This window comes from Dipteris shenzhenensis, chromosome 19, assembly GCF_047967505.1.
Source record: "Dipteris shenzhenensis isolate YYH24624 ecotype China chromosome 19, Dip_SZ_1.0, whole genome shotgun sequence".
In the NCBI taxonomy this organism is placed as follows: domain Eukaryota; kingdom Viridiplantae; phylum Streptophyta; class Polypodiopsida; order Gleicheniales; family Dipteridaceae; genus Dipteris; species Dipteris shenzhenensis.
In genome coordinates, this window is record NC_141614.1 from 54,689,564 (window position 1) to 54,712,981 (window position 23,418).

General features: G+C 42.4%; 1 protein-coding gene across 1 annotated transcript; it reads right to left on the reverse strand.

The window, feature by feature from the left end:
- Positions 1-4,729: 4,729 nt before the first annotated feature.
- Positions 4,730-19,529, reverse strand: LOC147890654 (cytochrome c oxidase subunit 6b-1-like). Its single transcript, XM_087390730.1, has 7 exons — positions 19,426-19,529; positions 18,882-19,010; positions 18,641-18,775; positions 18,213-18,304; positions 5,463-5,544; positions 5,235-5,319; positions 4,730-4,970 (listed from the first exon to the last, which is right to left on the reverse strand). The coding sequence occupies exons 1-6, from the start codon at positions 19,426-19,428 to the stop codon at positions 5,266-5,268; spliced, it is 495 nt and encodes a 164-aa protein (XP_087246856.1). The 5' UTR covers positions 19,429-19,529; the 3' UTR covers positions 4,730-4,970; positions 5,235-5,265.
- Positions 19,530-23,418: the final 3,889 nt, after the last annotated feature.

Sequence of the window (23,418 nt, forward strand, 5' to 3'; positions counted from 1 at the left end):
TCATGATCTTCTGGATTCTTTGCCAAGGCATGGCACTCTAGTTATTGTAAAAGGGCATGGTAGCAGCATCTTGGACCACACCAAGCTCCTCCAAGAGACCCCAAAGCCATATTGCTTCACATGTACACCGTGCAAGAGTTGCCTACTTAGCCTCTACTATAGACAATGCCACTGGTGCTTGCTTCTTGCTAGACTAAGACACAAAATGAGCATACATCTTGAATGTGTATCCTAAGCTTTGAATTTGGAATTCTAAGAAAAAAGTTATGCTCCTCCAAAGTTTGATCCATTTATATGCCAAAGATGAAGTAAATTTTGGCCTTTTAATCACCAAAAGAAATTGCCTTGGAGTAGATGAAGACCTTGGAGACCTTGGAGAAGTTTGGATTGCCATTTTTTAATTATGTGATGGAACCTTGGGAATTTGAATCTTCACGTGAGAAATTATGTACCTTTTGAGTTCAAACATATACCACTCATGCTTAATTTTCACCTCAAGTGCACCTGTGAGGATTGAACCCATGATCTCTTGCACATAGCCTCAAGGTACTTACCACTGAGGTAGAAAGAAACAAAGAAAGAAAAAGATCTATTAACATCTGCGGAAGACCTCACGGGAATATGAGACAAAGTACAAACACCAAAAAGTGACTTACTCCATTGCGGTAACAAGAGAGACTCACATGGAGTTAAAGAGAAAGAACTTAATGATAAAATTGGACTTTGCCCTAAGTTTGTAAATCCTTTTTCAAAAATCCTTCTCATGCACATCGATGCTTCTTGTTCTTCCTCTTGCTTCTCTCTCATGATCAGTCACTGCTCTGTTGTTCCTTTCTCCTCCAAGATTCTCAAGCTCACCTTACTCCTACTCCTCCAAATCTCTACTCTCTCCACTCCTTCTCTACAACTCAGGCTTCCACCTTGCTACTCAGCTGCCTGCGCTGTCCAAGCTCTTCTCGAGCCCTTGTTGGAGTTCTTCTATTGTAGTCGTGAATCCCTCTATAGCTTTCTAGTGCCCTCCTTCTGTAATAGTTCAATTGCCCTCTAAGCCTTCTTCCTTTTATTAGGGCGTTTCTTCATGAGTTTGTGTGGTTGCTTCTCTATTCGTTCCTTTTCTTGGCTCCACACAATTCGTGGCTTCTATAAGCTACTCGTTTCGCCATTCGTTCGATGTTTGAGGGCTTATTTGCAAGCTTTTCGAACTTCAATGTTCGAGCTTGGCTCGTCTACGGCTCCTTTTGGCAACTAGCTATTCTTTTCTATCCTTAGCGGATGGTTTCAAAGCTTATGTCGCTCTTCAAATGTTCTTCCTTCTTTGCTGCTAGCTTTTGCTCACACTTCTCTTAAGCAACAACTCATTGCACAAGTTTTTTGGGTTGAGCTCTTTTTATGAGCTTCTTTGCAGTCATTCCCTGGTCTTCTTGCACAGCTACACGCAATTGTTCGAACTTCTACAACTGTTAGAGGGGTCTTCTTGTTTGCTTAAGCTTCCCACAATTGTTTGCAGGTGTTTGTGTTGCTTGCCGGAGACCTTATTGCTCACTCTTCATTGCTCCTAGCTCTCTCCTTGAGGATTTATTACCAACTACGCATAGCTTTCCTGAGCTTTCTACTCCACTCTCAACCAACCTTTTGAGTTATTCTTCAATTCAACTATTGCAGGTATCTTCTTGAGCCCTCTTGGCCAATGTTTGATTCATACAGCTGCGAGTTTCTTCTCATAGCTTCGTTCAAGCTATTTGTGAGCTTTCTTTTGCTCTTCTAGATATTTTTCCTTTGTAGTTCGTTGTTCATGCTACGATGCAACCTCTGCTACTAACTTCTTGCGAGTTTTTCTTGTTCTACTTATTGGCTTACTTCAGATCTATGCAACGTTCTTTCAAGCACTCCCTCTTTGAAGTACTTTTGAAGAACTAAAAAATGACCAGAGGGACACACCCTCAATTAGCTACAAGCTTTTCACTGGAGGGACCCACCCTCGTAAACTCAAAAGTGCACCTTCACTCAACAACCCTTACAAAACACTTAGCAACGTTTGCAAACGCTCACTGAAGGATCCTCCCATAAAATTTTGGAAACTCAGACAATGAGAGAGGAAATGCATTCCCAGGACACGGTCCACCTCTGCACATTGTGACTTAAGTTTTAAAATCTGCCACACTCCTCGCCAACACACTTACTAAGGACATGCACTCAAAGGAAACTGAGACACCAACACATGGAAACTAACATACCATCAAAAAAGGGGGAAAACTGACACACACTTGGTGAATCTAAGTACTGACACACAAACTACATCTACATCTCTCACCTTGGGCTGACAGAAGATCTCTACTCACCCACTCCCGTAGCAGCTGAACCATACAACTCTAACGTGAAAACATAGTTTAGATAAGCAACACACATCGTGATGAGGTAGGTTACCCTAAGTCCATAAGGAATATTCACACCCCCAATCCATCTACCTATATATGTATTGAATCCTAAGGTAGGTTACCCTAAGTCCATAAGGAATATTCACACCCCCAATCCATCTACCTATATATACAACATATGAACATATGTCCCACCATATGTAAATGGATGATGACAAACCCAATGACCCGTACCTTAACCTATACTTGATCATCACCTGAATCACTTGTGTACAGATGGTACTTTTTGGACCAACATCATTACCGTAGCCTTGGTCCTTACTGATGTACCTAATGTCAATTTGACTTTTCGAATTTATATAGCCCTTGTAATGTCAAATCGTAAAGACAGCACACAATGAGCACACATATGGTTTGATATTTTTGAAGGTATGTGGCCCTTTTTGAACATCATATTAAATAGATTCTTAAGAGAAAACACAAGATGATTATGTATCATGATATTTACTTCAAAGTCCCTTGTTGCAATGCAACAAAAAAACTTCCTCTTTGCTTTCTACTTAGAGAATGTTGGCCAATAAGCAATCCTATATTCATTGAGATCAAGATCATGTTCAAGAAATCACCAATCTAACACAAAGCTCAAGTATATAGCAAATATGCACAAATGTGCACACAAACACAAACACACCATATCTAAACATGTGCATGCCGACACATGATTACAATGGGCTAGCATGTGCACGCACCATCATTGCATGCATACACACACCATGAGCCCACATTTGATTCCTTTTTTATTGCTTTCAAGCAAAGCTTGCGATACATTCACACTTGAAGCTATGTTTTGGTTTTTGGACTCAATGTTCCATCAAAGATCCCATACAATATAGAGGTCTTCAATCCTAGTTCCTTACCTAAGTTCTCCCATGTGATCTAGCTTCAATGCTTACTCTAAGGAAGCACTTCTAGTTGTTATTACAAGGCATATGTTTCATCTTTTTTGAAACGAAATACATCACTCAGTTTTGGTAAAGTAGACAACTAGACCTGCATGGTAGCATTTCCACTCATAAGAAGTGAGCATTGACTCTTCTCACGTAGAATAACACGAAGCAAAGAAACTAGACATTGCACAATAGTTGTGTTACCCAATGGCTACAGGACCAATAAAGAGTTCATATACATGATATCTACAATTTTAAGATAGCGAAAAAGGTTATACACCACAGATCATTAGAGTATGTCATCTATTGATTATGCAATGCTTGAAATACAAGGCTACCTAAGCCTACAAAGGAAACATTATGGCACTATCTAATACATTGGAATGTGAGTTCCTCATTCCCGCCCCAAGAGAAAAGGGAAAGGAATATCTCAATAGGACCTTATCAAATCCTAACATATGTCTCCGTCAAAGGAAATAACACATACAGTTTGACATATCTTGAAAGGGATGACATATAATTGACATAAACCCTCACTATGAGCTGTTTCTGGATTGTGGGGGAGATTAATTTAGCAGACAAACATGAAATCCAAAAGTTCAAAAACTGTCAACACAGTACTGCGAGCAGTGCATTTGTATTTCTTCAGAGAGAAATTTTAGAACTATATAGATGTCCCAAAATCATTATTCATCATCAACCTGGCCCCACAGTCACCTAATTCGGAAGGGAGCCAATACACCACTCTGGCTGCTTTATTGAAGTTTAATGCTCAGGCATGTGATCACTGACCTTGCTCACTTGATCTACATTTTCTTCTCTTGTAATCTTATTCACCTCAAAGAAAATATACCTTCATAAGATCTAGATATATATCCAATCTTACAAAATTTTTAAAAAATTATAGAAAAGCGAAAGAACAAAGGAAAGAAGGGAGTTTGTAAGTGCCTTTAGACAAAGTTATGAGTAAATGAAAAAATTTAAAAATAAAAATAACCTAGCAAGCATCTTATTCACCGCAAAGAAAATGCTATTTGGTAAATCTACCAGCAAGCCAATTTAATTCTTGCACATTTTCACCTTTGAAAATAATTCCAAGCAAGCCATTTACATCAGAACATTCACACTATTAGATATGTACACTATCGTCAAACTCCGATAGCACTTCTAGCTCAAAAACTGAACTACCTAAGTAATTACTATTAACTTGTCTCGTGTTACGTAACATCAATATCAGCTACACAGTTGGAGCACATATATCGTTAAAACTGCACCAAACACTGACGCAAAGTGGAAATCCAGGTGCGACTGAGAAGAAACATGCATTTCCCATATGCATGCAAGGCCGATACCCTGGCCAACCTTCAAGAGAATTGTTTCCCTGTTAATAAAAGTTTGCATGACAACTATCAAAGACTATCATATGATATTTGAGAAAAGATTGAGAATCCAGACTTTCGCAATTTGTATTATTCTCATCAAGAACATTTTGTAATGAACTACCATACAACAAGGGTGATGACAATCTAACTTGCACACCCCGAGTTTGGACAGTCAAAACTTTTTATTATCGGAACAATCATCCATTGTTGCGAAGGATTTCCAATGCCTTCTTGCCTTGATGTAGCCTCACTTCTGTCCAGCTTTCCTACACAGACGAATGCAATGCAAAAAAAAAGGGGGTTGGAGTTTCTGAAAACCGAAACCTGTTCAGGCGAAGAACAGAAACTTATAACCATGATACAAACATCAACATTTTCATCTCTATTTCAGTATCAACCATCACTACATGAAACTTTATCTCAAGGACAAGCTCCATACTTAAGTTCCCACAAGCTCCGTAAGTTGAATCAGGATATGTCAATGGACTGACAAGTTACAGTGTGCAGAGTACCTTGGCCAGTTGTCATACCTTTAAAACATAGTGCTTGAAACATAAACTTCTACAAGGGTCCAGGAAATGTTCCATTTTCCCTTTGCTCGTTCCACTTGTCTATCTGTAATCAAGAAATGGCCTATTATTTTACAAATACTCAAAAAAATGAAGTATCATACAAGAAAAATAGGCTTTTGGCAATCTCTAAAAGACAAATTTCCTACAGCATCCATGAGGGTTGAAGTCAAAATCTCAAAAACATACCCATTCACCAGGGCACAAAGAGCGATAGTATCTGGCATATTTGTTACAATCAGGATCATCCTCGCCCTTTGCCCGAACACACCTACATGCAAACTTCACAATCAGCAATGTATCCTGAATTACAATCAGCAAGAATGGTTTGCATCAAAATCGACGAAGCCTCTCTCTCTCTCTCTCTCTCTCACTTTGTCAAGGACCCCGAGAATGTGATGGGAGAAGAGCGGGACAACCATGAATTCTCTATCAAGGCAAGACAATGTGTGGAAAGGGTTGAAGAAACTAGCAAACAGGAAGGACCTAGACACACAAGGACTAGTGGCTGATCCTGAGAATGACAGTTCAATAGGATTCTACTGGTCCACAAAGGAGCGGACAGCAAGGAGGAAAAAAACTATAGAACAATCATGTTAAGAAGCCTGATGGCCAAATATATAGCACCATCATTGAGCAAAAAATCAGCAGAATGAGCAGAGGCACAACCCAGCAGGGTTCCGTCCCAAGTACCCAACAGTGATCATTTCATTAGCAAGTGGTTAGTTTGTTTGGTGTGAGTCCTTTGTGAAGGGTAGAGTGCTGCTGAGGGTGGTGCATTGTTGAAGGAGGGGCAGATTACCAACAAGGGAATCCTGCAAGAAATTCATGGTTTAGGGATTTTCATCAGTCATCGAACGAATCTCGTTTTTTCCGTCAATAAATTAATGAAACTGGACGGAAAACCATTTTTGAGGAAATTTTGGGAGGGTCTCACTATTTTGGGATGACACGACATAGAAATAAAGCGAAATGGAAGCGTGCACTGGAGTAATCAATTATCAGACCAGGGAGCTCTATTCCTTCTTAAATTCAATGTATTATAGTTTTGGAGATTTTCTGAATTCTCAAGTTCCAGTTTTACACATTTGCAGTTATTTGGATCTCAGGTATTTCCCTAGTAAAAGGAAAGGACATTAGTTTTAGTTGCTGTGAATTTACAATTTTTCAGTTTGGAGTCTGGAGAGAGTATATTATTTTTTTAAAACCATGGTAACATGCAGGCCAAAAGGTAGAGCAGCAGAGACAAATGGACACTCTCAGGCATTATTTCCTCACGGCACAAGCAGAGGCTGCTGATCTCCAGAAGGAAATGGAGGACCTTCGGTGCCGAACAGAGGTAGCCCCAAGGAGCAGCCTGATGGTAGAGGAGTGGATCGCCAAAATGGAAACAGCTATTGAGGAGACCGCCAAGTGGGTGGATTTTGTGAAACACAGGCCTGCAAAGGCAACCGTTGCTGCCACTCTACTAAAGTCACAGCAGAGAGCTAGTCATGCTCTCAACATTAGGGTTCGCAGGGTACTACGCACCAGCTCCACCATCCCATATGCTACCACCATTGTGACCACCTTGGGGGTGCCAAAGCATGACATTGAGGGGGCATGGCGGGTTGGACCAGACCTTACTGAGGATCATCCCTTTTTGATATGCTTCAGAGACACCCAGGCTCGACTTGTGATAGTGCACGAACGCGCAGCTCTCTGAGACACCCACAAGTTCATATGGATAAGGATCTGACTCTCCTGCAGCAGGTAGAGGAGAGGTGAGCCCTCCTACAATAGCGAGATGCCACTCGTAGGGAGGGGGAGTGAGCAGTAGTATGCAAGGGTCAGCTCTTAACTGGCCAGTAATAGCATTCCTTTTTCTCTCACTATCAAAAGAGTCTCCTATTTGAAGAATTGTTCTTTTTTACCTTGAACTTACTGGGCGTACCAGAACTGCTTATGTCAAGGAGCCTTCTGGCGCAACAGCAACCAAGCTCCTTCAATGTGAGTGGCTTTGATTGTGCTTAGCCACCAAGGTCATAAATGTGTGTAGCTTTGTTTGTTCTGCAGCCGTCACAGTCATAGCTAACCCATCGAAACTCCTCAGAGGCTGGTTGACTGTCAACATGGCTAAGTGATTATTGTCCACCAAGCCACCCTTTCCTGCCCTGCTTTCTCTTCCTCGTCGCGTCCTACCTAGTTGCCTCATCCCAGCCCGTTTTTGGTTCTTCCTTGCTCGTTTTTCGAGCGGTTCCCAGCCTGTTTGTGGCTGGGTTTCTTCCCGTTGCCAGCACCTTCTTTGGCTTTCCACCCCTATTCCTTCCCCCACCTGATCCCTTGGTGTCCACAGTCGACGACATGGACGTATCATGTGCCACGATTCCTGATGGTGCTCCAGCCTCCGCCTCCCCGGGCTCCCAAAGGAGTATCAGCCCATCCTTCCCTCCATCAAAGGATGTTTTGGCACAATGCTCACCAACAACAGCAGCCTCGATGTAGCATATGATGGGATCCCTCCACTCACGGTAATCGTTGAGTGCCCTGAGACTCTGCCGTAGATTTTCCTTAAGACTCTTTAAAGGCGAGAGCTGTACCAGAGGTTGGAGCCTCCCATCAATGCCTTCACTACAAATAGATGGGCCTTCGCTTCAAATAGATGGACCACTTGGTGCAGGCTTGTCCCAAAAGGGCAAGCCGGACACCCCCTCTCTCTCAGTCCCGCCAAGGACAGCAGCGGGAGTTTTGAGAGGATAGAGCCCACCAACGACCGACCAAACAGCAGCACGAGTCTCAGACCCTTTGGGCAGAGCATTCTGAGGGGCCTTGGACTAGGGCGATCCAAAGTACGAGCGCCGAGAAGAATCACATAAACGGTCCACCAGCTTTGGCAAGTGAGTTCAACCCTTGCTTCAAATTCCCCAGCTCAGGGAAAGTAGGCAGCTGGATCCCCACAGGACATCCCTAGACTCTTGAGGGATAGATTTTCCTCGAGCTCCTGACAAAGCCACCGAAGTCAAAGGCCCTATGTACTCTGGCAGCTTCACAGAGGTAGTACACATCCCCCAACCCCCACTACCCCCCTCCGTGCCATCTCCCACCTTCCTCTTCACCCGTTCACACTCCCCCTCCTTCGCACCTTCCCCTCACAACCTCACCTCCGTGCAATCGATGGTCACCCTCACCTGCCCAAAACCCGCCCTTCTCCAACCCCCCTCTCCTTCACCTGCCTCAGACCCCTTGGGTGAAGCCTTCTGACAGACTGAAATCCAGTGAAATCCCTCACGCTCTTTGAAACACAGCAATTTCTCTTTGATTCACTACAAACCTCCTTCGTAAAAGATAGCAAGCACACTTCTCCTTTTGCTTTCCCTCTCTCTCTCTCTCAACAGAGACACTAGGGCCCAGGACAACATGTCGGGCTGGACCCCCCCCAAGGTATTTTATTACTTGAAGAGAATCTGTTACAAAAGTTCAGCGTAGAGCTGTCTGATACACCCTCTTTCAAAACGTGAAAAATCCCTTTTATTACAAGAGCTAAAAGCTCATTTCAAATTGGCAACATGCCACTTGTCTAAAATCTAGACTAAGTCCTATTACATGCCACTAAGGGCCACTCTAGAGTCTTCAAAGCACTTGGTCACACGAACCGCCTCCTAGATGCTTATTAGGCTCCTGTAACGCTTAGGAAAAATAACTCTTTCCAGTACCTGCAACAATTAATTAAAGTGCACCACCATGGCACCCATTAATTGTTAGCGCTTTGCATGCAAATAACACACTGTGGATTAATTCTAGTCACGCTGGGCGTCCCCACTGAACACATGTCCACACCTAAACAAATATAAAAATATATATTTATTCTCTAGTTGACCGGAGTCAACACTCTTGATTATAATTAAGGAGCTTTGACCAAGGGTCGAGGCGCCTTAATTATAGCCAAGTCTCTCCAACCGAAGTTGGCACATCTTGGTTTACCGGGGTTAACCCTCTTGGCGCATGCCAAGTCTTGTTGACCGAAGTCAACACTCTCTAACCGTAGTCAGCTCTATAGTTCTCTGGTTAACCGCAGTTAACCCTCTTGGTAATAAACCAAGTCTCCCCGACCGAAGTCAGGTTTACTTGACTAGAGTCAAGTATCTTTGACCATAGTCAATCCCTTGACCCTTAAAAGAACTCTTTGACCATAATTAACACATATGAAACACTTTAATTATGATCAAATAAATGGTCAACTGTAGGTCATCTGATGCTTGAAATATTTCATTACTATTAATCGTGTGAATCCAGGGGAAGAGTAATTGATCGGGCAATGGCATCTGGCAAGCATGATTCGCCATATTTTGGACGCGTAGGCGCAACTCCAATGATACGGGAATGAATAAGGCTTATGCCTAATTTTTTATATTACAAAAGCTTATGTACATATTTGAATTTTGGAATATTAGTGGCTTGGCTAAGCGTATACACTAATGTTAGAAAAAGCTTTATTTTTAGAAAAAGCCAGCTATTCTAGAAGGTGGATGGGTTTTTTATAAAAGGGTGTATGGAGAAAAGCACAGAGGCTTTTGTATGATTTTTGCTCGGAGGCTTTTTGGGGAAATATACATAAATACATAGGAGATGGAAGGAGAGCACCACACCTATGGGGGAAGATTGTACCCAACACGCTTGTTCTGTCTCTTCCGTTTGTGAGTTTTGAGAGTTTGTGCGTATTTTCAAAGAGTGTTGCTGTGTTTTCCAAGGATTTGCAAGTTCCGTGAGCGTGTCCCGTCGCAATGGTATCAGAGCCAGGGTTCGTCGTCCGTAGCACGAGAAGCACACGCACCCCGCATCCTCGAACAAGAAACTGCAGCACGCATCAGATTGTGGACACCGCGTACAAGAGCACAACGAAGTTCAAAGCAGCAGAAGCAAACAGCGCAAAACGGCTCGCAGGCAGGAAAACATGCGACGAAGAGAAAAAAAAATCGCAGCAAAAGAAGTCGGTCGTACATAGACAAGTCGAAGCTTGTGAACGCACACCTACGCCTTAGCTCCTCCAAGCGTACGACAAAGGCAACGACCAAGGCATAGTCCTTGGCATACCTAGCACTAGAGGCACCGTTGGCTACGTGCGAGGAAGCCTTGGGAGATTGCTCTTAAAAGCTTCCTGGGAGGTCCTCCATCCTGGTACTATTCTAGCTCAAGTCCCCTTAAAAATTGGTGACTATCCAATAGATCAAGTCACTTTGTTGCTCTATTCTTTGAAGTTCCTAGTCATAAAGATATCCTTCAAGGCAAAAGTGCAAACAAGGGAGCAACCCAACGGATTTTGGAAGAGGAGAATCTCAAAAGCAAGTGTTCACAAGAGCAGGAGGCAGTCTACAAGTGCTATCGGACACGAGCTTTGCTTTGTACCTTGCAACGTGGATTCACTTGTTGGAATCGTGTGAGTTCGAGAGCCCACAGAGATACTATTCGACAAATAGCCGCTTTCAAAGCTTGGAAACCGAATTGAGATAAGTCTTGTGTTTGTGTGTATTTCCTTTCATAGTGATTTCTTCTTTGCACCGTGCACATACTTAACTATGTCTGGAAGGCGTATTCCATCAGAGATAGGTTATCATGAAGATCTACATCATGATGAGAATGTGGAAAACGATCACCATCGGTCAAGAAGAAGTTCAACACCGATGACACTTACTGAGAAAGAATGGCGAGAACACTATCAGCATGAGAAGCAACAACGTCAAGAGATTGAAGATGCTCTATGCCAAGTGACGACAACTTGGAAGCCACCTATATCGATTGAGGACGAGGAACCTATACATGCATGAGATTCACTGGTTGCATGGAAACATCATGCACTGGACCTTGAGCAGCAACTTGAGTACATGCGCAACATGTGCGACACGCATAAAGCCAACAAAGAATGCACAAATCGAGTGTTAAAAGAGATGACTGAAGTCACAAAGAAGCGTATGAAGGACAGAGATGATGAAAAAAGTGAAAGCAGCAAATCATCAGACCCCAGTGATAGTGAGCGTGGAAGAAGCAAGACGAGACATTAAAGGAAGAAGAAGCGACATGTGAAGACTTCACTACGACGACATCATGACACTACTCCTTCATATGAGTCCAACGATAAAGACAACGTGGGAAAGGCCATCTTGAAAGCACTCAAGCTTCGTGATAAGAAGAAGTCTGGTAAGATTAATCGCAAAACTTTTTCTTTTCTAAAATATGATGGTAAAAGAGATGGACAAGCTTTACTTGTGTGGATTAGTTCTTTCAATCAATACTTTTTGGGAGAACGGTATGAAGAGATCGAGAAGGTAAAACTTGCTGCAAGTCACATGACAAGCAGTGCACAATTATGGTGGAGTGTGGTTGCCGAAAACACTCATGTTCCAAAGACATGGGAAGCATTCAAAGATAAAATCAAGAAGCGCTTCCTACCTACACAGTTTGAAGAAGATACTCGCAGGCAATGGCGAAGATTGAGGCAGTTGGTGAGAGTGTGGACGCATATACCGAGAAATATCTTTTCTCTCTACTTCCATAGCAAACCATTGAGAAAGTGTCGCAAAAGGAGCAATGTCGTACCTTTGTTGAGGGTTTACGCCCTACTATTCGTGCTAATGTTACGTATGCTTCGACCATCTATAGCTTCTGATGCTATGGATTTGGCATTAGAGTCAAAAAGAAAGCAGGGAAGAAGCTTTGCTACTCGCACCCCTCGAGCAAAGAAGCATACTTCATACTTCAAGCAGGAGGGTGTAAGTGGTAAAGTTGGTAGATATGATGTTAAGTCTAATTGGAAACCTGCTAAGTCATGTATTAATCGAAGAACCAAAGAACTTAACACATGTTACGAATGCAAGGAGAAGGGACACTCAAAGAATCCACTTGCTACACACAAGACAGGTACCCAAGCAAAAAATGCTACCAACAACAACGGAGGCAATGGAGGGAGAACCAATGGACGTACCAACGGTAATAGTCAGTGCAACAACTCCGAACGGATCAACTACATTGATGATGGATCCCATGATAAATCTTTCAAGCAAGAGGGCGAGGATGAGGACAACGACACTGAAGATGCCGACTACACCCCTTCAAGTAAGTGTTTTTCAGGTAAAAGTGCATCTTATTTTCGTACTTCTTTGTTACATATGACTGCACTATTGCACGAAAAAGAACATAGTGTCTTATTTGATGATGGAAGCACCCATGACTTCATTTCGCAACGTTTAGTTGAAAAGATAGGGCTCGCAACCATCAAAACAAAATATAAAGTCAAATCAGGTTTTCAAGGATCGAATTGTTTGCAAATGGTTAAGGATCTTGAGGTGACTTTAGGGCCATTAGTTGAGAGCCGTGATTTCTTAGTCGCTCCTTTGCGTGAGCAAGATCTCATTCTAGGGATGCCCTGGCGCGTCAATCATAATGCCAAACCTGATTATCTTGAACGCACCATTACTCTGACTCAAGGCACTGAGACTATGACTCTAGAATGCGACAAGAATCTTCCCTCTTGGCCTATATTGTCACATACCCAAGCTAAAAGAGCTTTGCGCAAACATGAGAAGACATATCTGGTTTGGTCAATAAGATTGAGGCTAGTCCTGAGACTAAGAAAACTAAGCAAGAGCCTTTGGATTCTTTTCTAGCTACCTATGACGACTGCTTTATGGAAGACTTACCCCCTGGCCTACCTCAATCTAGACCTGAGGATCATAAGATTGACCTTATTCCAGGTAGCGGACCACCGTGTAAATCACCATATAGGCACAATCCTACTGAGCAGCAAGAGATTCAATCCCAAATAGAAGATCTTTTGGCTAGAGGCCTAATTCGACCTAGTAACTCACCATTTAGGGCACCCGTTCTTCTTGTCAAGAAGAAAAATGGAACTTTCCGAATGTGCATCGATTATCGTATCTTAAATAAAATCACATTGAAAAATCGATACCCCATTCCGAGAGTTTATGATCTACGCGACAAGTTGCAAGGATCCATAATCTTTAGTAAGATCGATCTTAAGTCAGGATTTCATCAAGTGAGAGTGATCAAGCCCAATATTTTCAAGAATACTTTTAGAACCCAAACTGGTCACTATGAATTTCTTGTTATGCCTTTTGGATTGACCAATGCACCTGCCACATTTAGTCGGATGATGAATCATATCTTCCTACCCTATCAAGACTTTGTGGTAGTTTTCTTTGATGATATCATGATTTATAGCAAGAGTCGAGAGGAACATGAGAAACACTTGGATCTTGTTTTCTCTCTCTTACGTGAAAACCAATTGTACGCCAACCCGGAGAAAAGTTCTTTTTTCCAGCCTGAAATTGAATATCTGAAGGTATTCGAGTAGATCCCAAGAAGGTTGAAGTGATAGTAAACTGGCCACAGCCTAAAGATATCCATGAGTTACGATCGTTTCTAGGTCTGTGTAGTTTCTATCGCAGATTTGTTAGAAATTTTGCACACAAGGCACATCCATTGACCAAACTACTGCGTAAGACTCGTGCTCTCTTGGGATGAGCAGCACACTTTAGCTTTTCAACGACTTAAGGGTGCAATGACGCACACACCAGTTTTGACCATGCCAGACTTTACGAGACCCTTCTTTGTCATGGTTACTGATGCTAGTGGACAGGGTTTTGGGGTTATGCTCATGCAAGATAACCATCCAATTGCATTCGAGTCACGTAAATTAAAACCAGCAGAGCTAAACTATTCCACGTATGATAAAAAATTAGCCGCTGTGGTCCATGCCCTTAAACTCTGGAAACACTATCTTATGGGTTCCGAGTTACTCATTAAGACTGATCATCAGAGTCTTAGACATCTCCTTACTCAGCCGGTGATCTCGGATCGGCACATTAAATGGGCTGTCTTTATTGACAGCTTTTAACTGATGATCCAATATCAACCAGGCAAAGACAATGTAGTTGCCGATGCACTGAGCCGTCGAGGTAGCATAAATAATATCTCAGTCATCAAGGGAGACCCTTTTGAGCCTATGAAGGCGGACTATCCTATTGATAGAGACTTTTCAAAAATTTGGCATAAGATTAAGCAAGCTAATAGCACCCCTATGGCCTCGTATTCCATTCATAATGACTATCTATTCTACGAAAAGCGCTTGTGTCACTGCACCATTTCGACACTTGGTACTAGAAGAGGTACATCAGCCACCCTACATGGGACATAGAGGCATCGCTGCTACGTATCAGACTCTAATTCAAGATTTTTTCTGGCCTAAGCTTAAAGTTGATGTTGCAACTTTTGTTGCACAATGTCTTATTTGTCAAAAAAGTCGAGCTACAAGGGCAAATATCAAGGTTTACTTATGCCTTTACCAATTCGTGATGATCCATGGGAGCAGATTTCTATGGACTTTATTACTAGATTTCCTACAACTAGCTCAGGTTTTGATATGATTTGGACTATCATTGATAGATTTAGCGAGTAGGCTTACTTTATTCCTTGTAAGAAGACCTTGACCACAGCTCAGGCTGCTCATTTGTTCATCAAGCACATCTTTATACACCATGGCCTTCCAAAAGTAATCCTGTCAGACCGGGATAGTAAATTTTGTAGTAACTTCTGGACCGCACTCTTTGACAATCTTGGTACGAAGTTAGATTTTTCCACTGCTTTTCATCTGGAGTCTAATGGCCAAAACCGAGGTCACACAAAATACTATTTGTGACATGTTACGTGCTTACGTGTCTGGTCGGCCAGGCAAATGGGACAAATTTATACACACATTACAATTTGCCTACAACAATACTAAGCACTCTGCTACAGGCAAATCTCCATTCTAAATTATCTATGGAAAGACCATTCCTACTCCATTGACCCGCCTTAAGTACCAAGTAGAGGCTACTGATCGATTTACTGAAGATTTCTCTAGCATTTTGGCTATTGTCAAAAAGAATATCGAGCATGCTCAAGCTGTGTATACTGCACGTGCAAACAAGGGTAGAAAGAAAGATGTATTTGCTGAAGGTGACCTAGTCATGTTACATATTGAGAAACGCAGACTTAAGAGTATTGAGACACACCCTGTAGTTAAGTTTGCCTCCAAATCCTATGATCCCTTTAAAGTTTTGGAGCACATTAATGACAATGCCTATCGGCTCGAATTACCACCCGATTGAAAATTTTATAATTCTTTTCATGTGCACCTCCTGAAACCTTTCCATGGAGACCCACCAGTTCGACCTATTTTAGACGATGCACCGTTGCTTCAAGGAGAGACCCAACTCTTAAAGCCATACCAAATCATTGATCAACAAATCACTCAAACGAGACGTGGAAACTCGTATAGGAGTGCTCGTTGTTCCATAGTGATGCATGTGCTCCTACATGGCTAGATATACGACTGCGGCGACTGTATGAGTGTGTAGCATTGTGTGCACCACTTACGCGATGATGGTATGTGTAGCATGTGTGCACCATCCGTACGATTTTATTCATGTGTAGCATCAAGTGCATCATGAGATGGTATGTGTCGCATATGTGCACCATTCATCTGTGATTTATTGATTTCGCGTTGCTATGATACTGAAAGGTTGATTGATTGTAGTGATTAATTCCAAGATTATCTTATGCTTGAAATATTTCATTACTATTGATCGTGTGAATCCAGGGGAAGAGTAAGTGATCGGGCGATGGCATCTGCCAAGCATGATCCGCCATATTTTGGACGCGTAGGCGCAACTCCAGTGATGCAGGGATGAATAAGGCTTATGTCTAATTTTTTATATTACAAAAGCTTATGTACATATTTGAATTTTGGAATATTAGTGGCTTGGCTAAGTGTATAAACTAAAGTTATAATATTTTTAGAAAAAGCCAGCTATTATAGAAAGTGGATGGGTTTTTTGTAAAAGGGTGTATGAAGAAAAGCACAGAGGCTTTTGTATGATTTTTGCTCGGAAGCTTTTTGGGGGAATATACATAAATACATAGGAGGTGGAAGGAGAGCACCACACCTATGGGGGGAGATTGTACCCAGCACGCTTGTTCTGTCTCTTCCGTTTGTGAGTTTTGAGAGTTTGTGCGTATTTTCGAAGAGTGTTGCTGTGTTTTTCAAGGATTTGCAGGTTCCGTGAGCGTGTCCCGTCGCAAAACACAACACACTGCAGTTCCGATCTCATGACAACCACACGGTTGAACTCCATTACAATAGCAAGAACTAGCTACTATGACATCCCCATCGACGTCGTCAGCATCCAATGGTGGGTATAGACCATAGTATAAACATATGCTCTCACACTTACATATCCACACACCCACACATACGTGAGTATCCATTTATACTACGTTCTTCGTAATGAGATTTTTTTGGCACCATGGAGGTGAAGGGAAGACTCAACCGTGACAAAGGCTAGCAGTAAAGAAGAAGGCTAATCAAAAAGTAGTCCACATCCTCCTCATTGAAGCTATGATTGCTTGTGAAGAATATACAATTCATTTTATTTTCTCCCAACGAGCATTTATGAGTAAAATTATTAGACAACCTAGCTGATATGGCAACGCAGCACTCAAAATAGAATGAATTTATCACAATATCAGCAAACCACAACATGGACAAAAACTTCACATGTCCGCGTTTGTAGCATAAATTACAATTCTTGACCTTCAAATAGTTACCTGACACCCAAAAGGTTAAGACCATCAACTCCATTGTGCATTGTCCCCAGTGCTTGTAGCCACAGCCTTAAGGAGTGGGGTCTTGGATGCACCTTTTTTATTCTTACAGCAAATTTCTTTGCAAAAAACAAAAAACTTACAGCAAATTTGTCTCTTGTACTCCTTATCATTCACAGACAATGGTTAAGTATATAGCATAAGACCAAGCCCCTCGTCATAACCACCCTTGGGTCAACTGCTGATGCGTGTATAGCAATAGCAACTGCCTCTATCGAAAAAACATCACACAAATATGGTCTTCAAGACACATCTTGCAGTTTTTCCTCTGCTACTACATCCTGTTGGAGAGTGTGCAGTGTGTGTTCTACCACTAGACCCCATTACTTCTGGCAGAGTTAGAGAATTGCTTGGACAGTTACTCCAACTATTACTTGTCCAGCATTGTGTTTTCTCCCGCCAGCTGATTCTCTGTTTGCCTGTTCTTGTTCCCTAATATGATCTATTTGCTCATACATTCAATGTTCCCTGTGGATTTCAAGATGGACCCTGTCTATATGGCACAACATTCCGGCAGCAAGGAACTTTGTCAATTCAATACCTCATTTGTGACAAGATTCACCCTCAAAAATAAAAGTTCTGATTACTTTTGCACCTCACAGTGAAGCCAGAAGAGGTACAGTGGTGAAACCAAGGGATGTCTCACAAAAGCCAGGAAAATAATAATCCAATGGAAAGGGACATCTCCAGCAGGAGTTTTGAAAGACCTCAAGTTTTTCCCCTCCCCAAAATTATGAGAATTATGACGGGTTGCATGCTCAATGAGTGTCGTGTCGAAGTTGGAATATGGTGAAGGTTGCGGACCTATACAAACTTAAGTTCATGGCTTCAAATGTGCTCTTAGAACATTGTGTTGTAGGAAGGGGTTAGCGATTCCCACATATTGTCCTAGGTGGAGTTTGTGCGTTCAAGGGAAAACTTTATTAGCAGCAGGACCAAGAGTGGTTAGGGAGGTTTTACGCCTTACAGAATTAAGAGTTCTTGACAAAACCATCTGTGTGACAATGGCAAGAAATGTTGTAAGAAGCATTGTTTACTTCCATGAAAGCTTGGTTGAATCCGTACTGAAGGATGATTCAGGCAAAACTCACCTTAAAATTGTGAATGACCACAAAATCTGATAACCTCATGTCTCTCCAAGCTGAATAGCAGCTCCACACAGTTTAAATAAAGCACCATGCGCACACCAGTTTTTTTCCAGCTTAGCAGATAAAAATTTCAAGGACTGGGTGCCAGAATGCTTACTTGTGATATTCAATATAGCGGGTGAAACAATGCCTTGCTTGATTGGTAGTTGGGAAACGAAAATCCATGGGTGCAGTCCTTATGTCATCAGCCTGAAAGACAAAAGACATCAATTTACATTCGCACATGTTTTAAAAGCAATATACTCTGTCTGATCTAAATTTCCAATAAAAAGTCTAAAGCACACTCTATGCGGAAAGAAATGTCTTCAAAAAAAAGTTCTGCGAGACAACTTTCCTTCATATTACAGCTCCCAGGCTAGGACGCTCTCTCTCTTCGCTCCTTCTCATCTAAGAAGAGGTCCCATCGTTTCTAAACTTTCCGCTCCTTTTTAAAGAAGTCGTTCAGGAGGTAGATTGAAATACGGATACAAATGATTGAAGTTGCCGTCTTCTACCTAGCAAGCCTTGAAAGGAAAAGGCACTCACATTGAACTTGCGGGATCCTTCACTTCCTGCCTCTTCCCCAGCTTCAGCTTCTGCTCCATCGGCTTCTTGCTCTCCTGTCTGTTCCTCACCAGTCTGTTCCTCATTAGGTTGCTCCTCGGCCTTCTCTCCTCCTTCCTACAAAGTTGTCAAATTCGCATCAAGTTTTGAGCGAGCCGGTCGTGGCAGACAGATCCAGCTTTGACTTCAGCGCTTAATAATAGAGGTCGGAAAACAGTGTCACCTCGTTTTGTGTTTGGGCGTCCACAATCTTAGATACCTCGGTCGTCTCAGAATTTTCCTCCGCTGCTTCGTTTTCTTTCTGCTCCTCGGAAGCTGGAGGATCTGCAACGTGCTCAGCTTCCTCTGACGACTGCAAAAAGGACGCCAGTCGAGATTTAATGCAATCGAATAGCAAAGCATGAACGCGATCTTGAAGTAAATGGAAACATGAAACATGTGCGCTTTGGGGGATAGTTAAGAAAGCATGCAAGGTAGCAGTGATAGACACGGGCAGGAAAAAGAATGAAGAGGGTGAAAACAAGGGAATTCAGCGAAAGGAAGGTGGAGAGAAGAGGTGGGGAAGATGAAAAGTGGAAGGGAGGTAAGGGATGACACAATGCGGGCAGCAAAGATCAACAAATGCGAATGAAGAAAGATCTCTCTCGCTCTCGCTTTCTGTCTCACACACACACACACACAGAGAGGAGAATTGACGGACGAGAGCAGAGCATGAAATGCAAAATGCAGAAGAGAGGGAGAGGGAGAGGGAGAGGGAGAGGGATTACCATGGCGACAGAACTCCTAAAAGAATAGATAGGCTTTGAAGAAAAGCTCACTCAATTTATTTGGAACTTGTTGCAAACCTTATATGCTTTTATTTCTTCCTTCCTTCTACTTTTTGGAGAATCCCACGAGGCTTGTCTCTCTATTCTCCCCAAGTGTGCCCACCACCATCATTTCATTTCAACACCTGGCCAGGCTTCAACGTTGTCCAGGTCGCCACTCGTGTGTACAAGACCGACTTCACTAGCAGAATCCCCAAAATCTTTCATGATCTCCGATAGCCTCCATGATCTCTGGTAGCCTGTTGCAATCACCCTTATGGCTTCCCTCTAATGGCCCTTCTCGGCCCATCAATCATCGTCGGAATGGGGCCACCAATCGCCTGCCTCTCGATGGGCCTTCCCTACCCCTTACCCCCCGCCCCTGGCTCCTTCCCCGTTAGAGTACATCCCCCGTGCTCAACCTTGCAGTGTGAAATGCAGAAAATATGAGGTTTCCCAACTCAATGATGTTAGGCAACTTTGTCCTGTATCTTGCTCTTGCATAGTTTGTAAGCCTATGGCTGAGCATTTGGAGGTTGACAAGGCCTACGGTCAGGCTGAAAAATGTCTCTCGACTGCAGAAAATCAGGGATTTATACAAGTTGTCTTTTCCCATGTTGTGTGGGAAATTCTACAACTATTGATCCCTCTGATAATGTAGAAACCTATGTGGGAATATGCTCTTAGTGTGCCTTCCCATGGCCTCAAAGCAAGTTTAGAGGCATGTCTAGATTTGTCGAAAAACTACAAGGGGGACTACCCTTAATGCATTGTATTAGAGTGTAATGAACATCTCCAACTAAAGGCAAGGCACAAGTAAAACCTCACCATGGAGGTTTCCATTGTCAAAAGCCATTCCATCAAGCTTGCATGTTATCTTATGGACCTAGATGTGATTGTGCTCTATTAGACCCAATTCTTCTCATTGATGTTGGCTCTTCTTCCTCTATAACCAACTAGACCATTAACAAGGGATGGCTAGCAAGCCAACCCACACACTAGCAAGAGAGCAAAACTTATGGTGCATAAAGAAATAAATCCCCTCTCTTTCAGAAATTTCAATGGAGAAAATCTCCAAGGAACAAGGAGTCCACATGTATTTGCATAAGGTGGGTCCCCTTTTTCCAAATACATCCCAAATGTGTATAAGTCTAGGCCACACCACGAGGGTTGGTGTGGCCCATATTGCATATCTAAAAGGCTTAAGTTTGTTTTCAATGCAGGATTAGTGCTTGCTCCATGCCATGAGCAAATTGCCATGAACAAGCTGCATACAATTTGGGCCCATCTAAACCTTCTTTAGAGAAACCTTATGGAAAATTGTCGCGCACAGCATGCAATCCGTGGGCAGGTGTATGGGGGGGGTCTAGTGTAAGCACAAATGCATCCAAGTTGTGCGTAGAACTTGGGGCACACCATCCATAATCCAACCACAAGTTCTCATCAACTCTGGATTAGTGTAGCCCTCAATAACGATAAGGTAGGGGCATGGATTCTATTAACTGAGCATAATATCTTCCTAGATGAGTATTTCAGGATATGGTTTAGTATAAATTAGGTTTGAAGGATTCAAAATGTCAAGAATGAAATGTTGCAACAACCCGGAGGTGGCTCATGTAATATCCACGCATTCCGTGTGAGAGTTGTATCGGGTCAAATCAGATTTTGAGTATGAGCATGCATGTCTTTCCTACCTATCTCATATATTGCAATTAGCTAATTATGTTCTTCTTTCTTAAATATGAAATGAGAGAGAGTGTGTGTCTGTTTGGTATTCGGATAGGCATGTGGCTACATTCAGAACACAATGGCAAGCCAATAGCTTTGATAATTTGGAGATGCGAAGAAGCGACAGTAGTTTGCGGTTACACTTGCGAAAAAGGCAATGTGATGGTTTACCCGTATGGAATGGGAAATTTTCACGCATACCCTAAGCTAAAAATTGTACTTTCTAGAAAGGTTGTGGAACGAGAAAACCCCCAGTCATGTCCGAAAAAAACTAAGAGAGGTGAAATAGAAGAAATTGTCTATTGAAGACTATGCTCAGCAATTCTTGAATTTAAATGCAAGGTTGGCTCAAGCAGAAAGACTAACCCCAGAGACGATGGCAATATATTTTTGCAAAGGACTGCAAGACTAGAAATCCACAATGCGGTGGGAGGCATAGTCCTTCTAGTAGGAGCAAATGGATTTAACTTTTTAATAGAATCGGCCAAGCGGGAAGAAAAGTGCATTAGCACAACAAAGGGTGGATATGGATTTCAAAGACGATTCTGACACCACTTTAGATGACACAAAAAGTGGGTCCAATTTAGATTCCAATGCCAATGAAGAAGATTTTGACAATGATACGGACAACAATGATAAGAAAAAGAAATGAAAGAAGAAGAAGAAGAAGGCGGCAAAGAAAGCAAAGAAAAAAATGAAGAAGATCAAGAAAGAGAAACCGAAGTTGAAGAAAGCTGTAACATCAAGTGAAGTCAAGAAACAAATTGAGCAAAAACTGCAAAGCTCGGGAATGACAAAAAATCACCCATAGTTCCAATGTGGCATTTCCATGAAGAACCACCCAACTGAGGTATGCTGGTGTAATCCAAATGCATGCACAAATCAAGGTCAAGCACCGCCACAATAGACCCTAGCAACAGTAAGGAAATTGAGGACAACAAAGAAATTAGAATCAAATGAGAAATTGGAACCAACAAAGGATCTGGAACCAAAACTGAAATGGATGGGATCCGAATGGCAAGGACTGTGGCTATTGCATGGGGATAGATGGACATAATTGCCGGCTATGGGTCAAACACCGGTTGGAGAAAGGCCTAACAATCATGAACAACCAGCCACCTCCGCAACCACCACCATAGGCTAATGTGGTGATCATATAAGAACTGGCCACCCCAGTCCAATACAATAGGCTCTTGTACCACAACCTGCATGAATTGTGTGACTGTTTCGAATGCATGCTTATTGAGGACATCCTAGAGTGCTTGGGAAAGTCGATGTTGACTAGGCTCAAGGGCCCAGCCAAGGAGAAGTCTCCCAAGAAAATGTAACTGAAGGAAAAACAACCTGCTGGAAAGATCAGGAAGACGTTCACACAACGGCATTGAAAGAGCTACATAAGATTCAAGCTAAGGAGGCGACCAATCCAGTCTGGTAGCCAATGTAGAAAACTAGTTTGATAGTAAGTTCGAGATGTAATCCAACAAGGGTCTGACTAACATCCGGGCCGATTATGGGGAGAAAGTCCAAAGGTTAGAACCAAGAAGTAGAAAGTAGGATTGTGGCCATTGCATGGGGATAGATGGACATAGACTCGAACAGATGGACATAATTGCTAACTATGGGTCAAACATCGGTTAGAGAAAGGTCTATCAATCATGAACAACTAACCACCTCCGCAACCACCACCACAGGCTAATGCGGTGACCATATAGGAACTGGCCACCCTAGTCCAATACAACAAAGGCTCTTGTACCACAACCTGCATCAATTGTGTGACTGTTCCAAATGCATGCTTATTGAGGACATCCCGGAGTGCTTGGGAAAGTCGATGTTCTGGCTGTGATGACTAAGCCCAAGGGCCCAGTCAAGGAGAAGTCTCCCAAGAAAATGGAATCGAATGAAAGTCAGCCTGATGGAAAGATAAGAAAGATGTTCACACAACGGCATTGAAAGAGCTACATAAGATACAAGCTAAGGAGGCAACCAATCCAGTCTGGTAGCCAATGTAGAAAACTAGTCCAACAATAAGTTCGAGAAGTAATTCGACAAGGGTCTGCCAAAATTCCAACATCTGGTCTGATTATGGGAAGAAAGTCCGAAGGTTAGAACCAAAAAGTAGAAAGCAAGAAATCGAGTGAGAAAAATCATTCTAGGGAACTATTCAAAGCTTTGAAACAAGCATCAATTAAGATCACATTTGATAAGCTATTGAGTTTGGTTCCAGCA

What these genes read in the sequence shown, in the direction of transcription:
- LOC147890654 (XM_087390730.1), bottom strand. An exon ending in ACGCCCAAACACAAAACGAG is followed by an intron (nt 18,776 to 18,881) that starts GTGACACTGTTT and finishes ACAACTTTGTAG; the next exon opens with GAAGGAGGAGAGAAGGCCGA. An exon ending in CGCTATATTGAATATCACAA is followed by an intron (nt 5,545 to 18,212) that starts GTAAGCATTCTG and finishes GTTTGCATGTAG; the next exon opens with GTGTGTTCGGGCAAAGGGCG.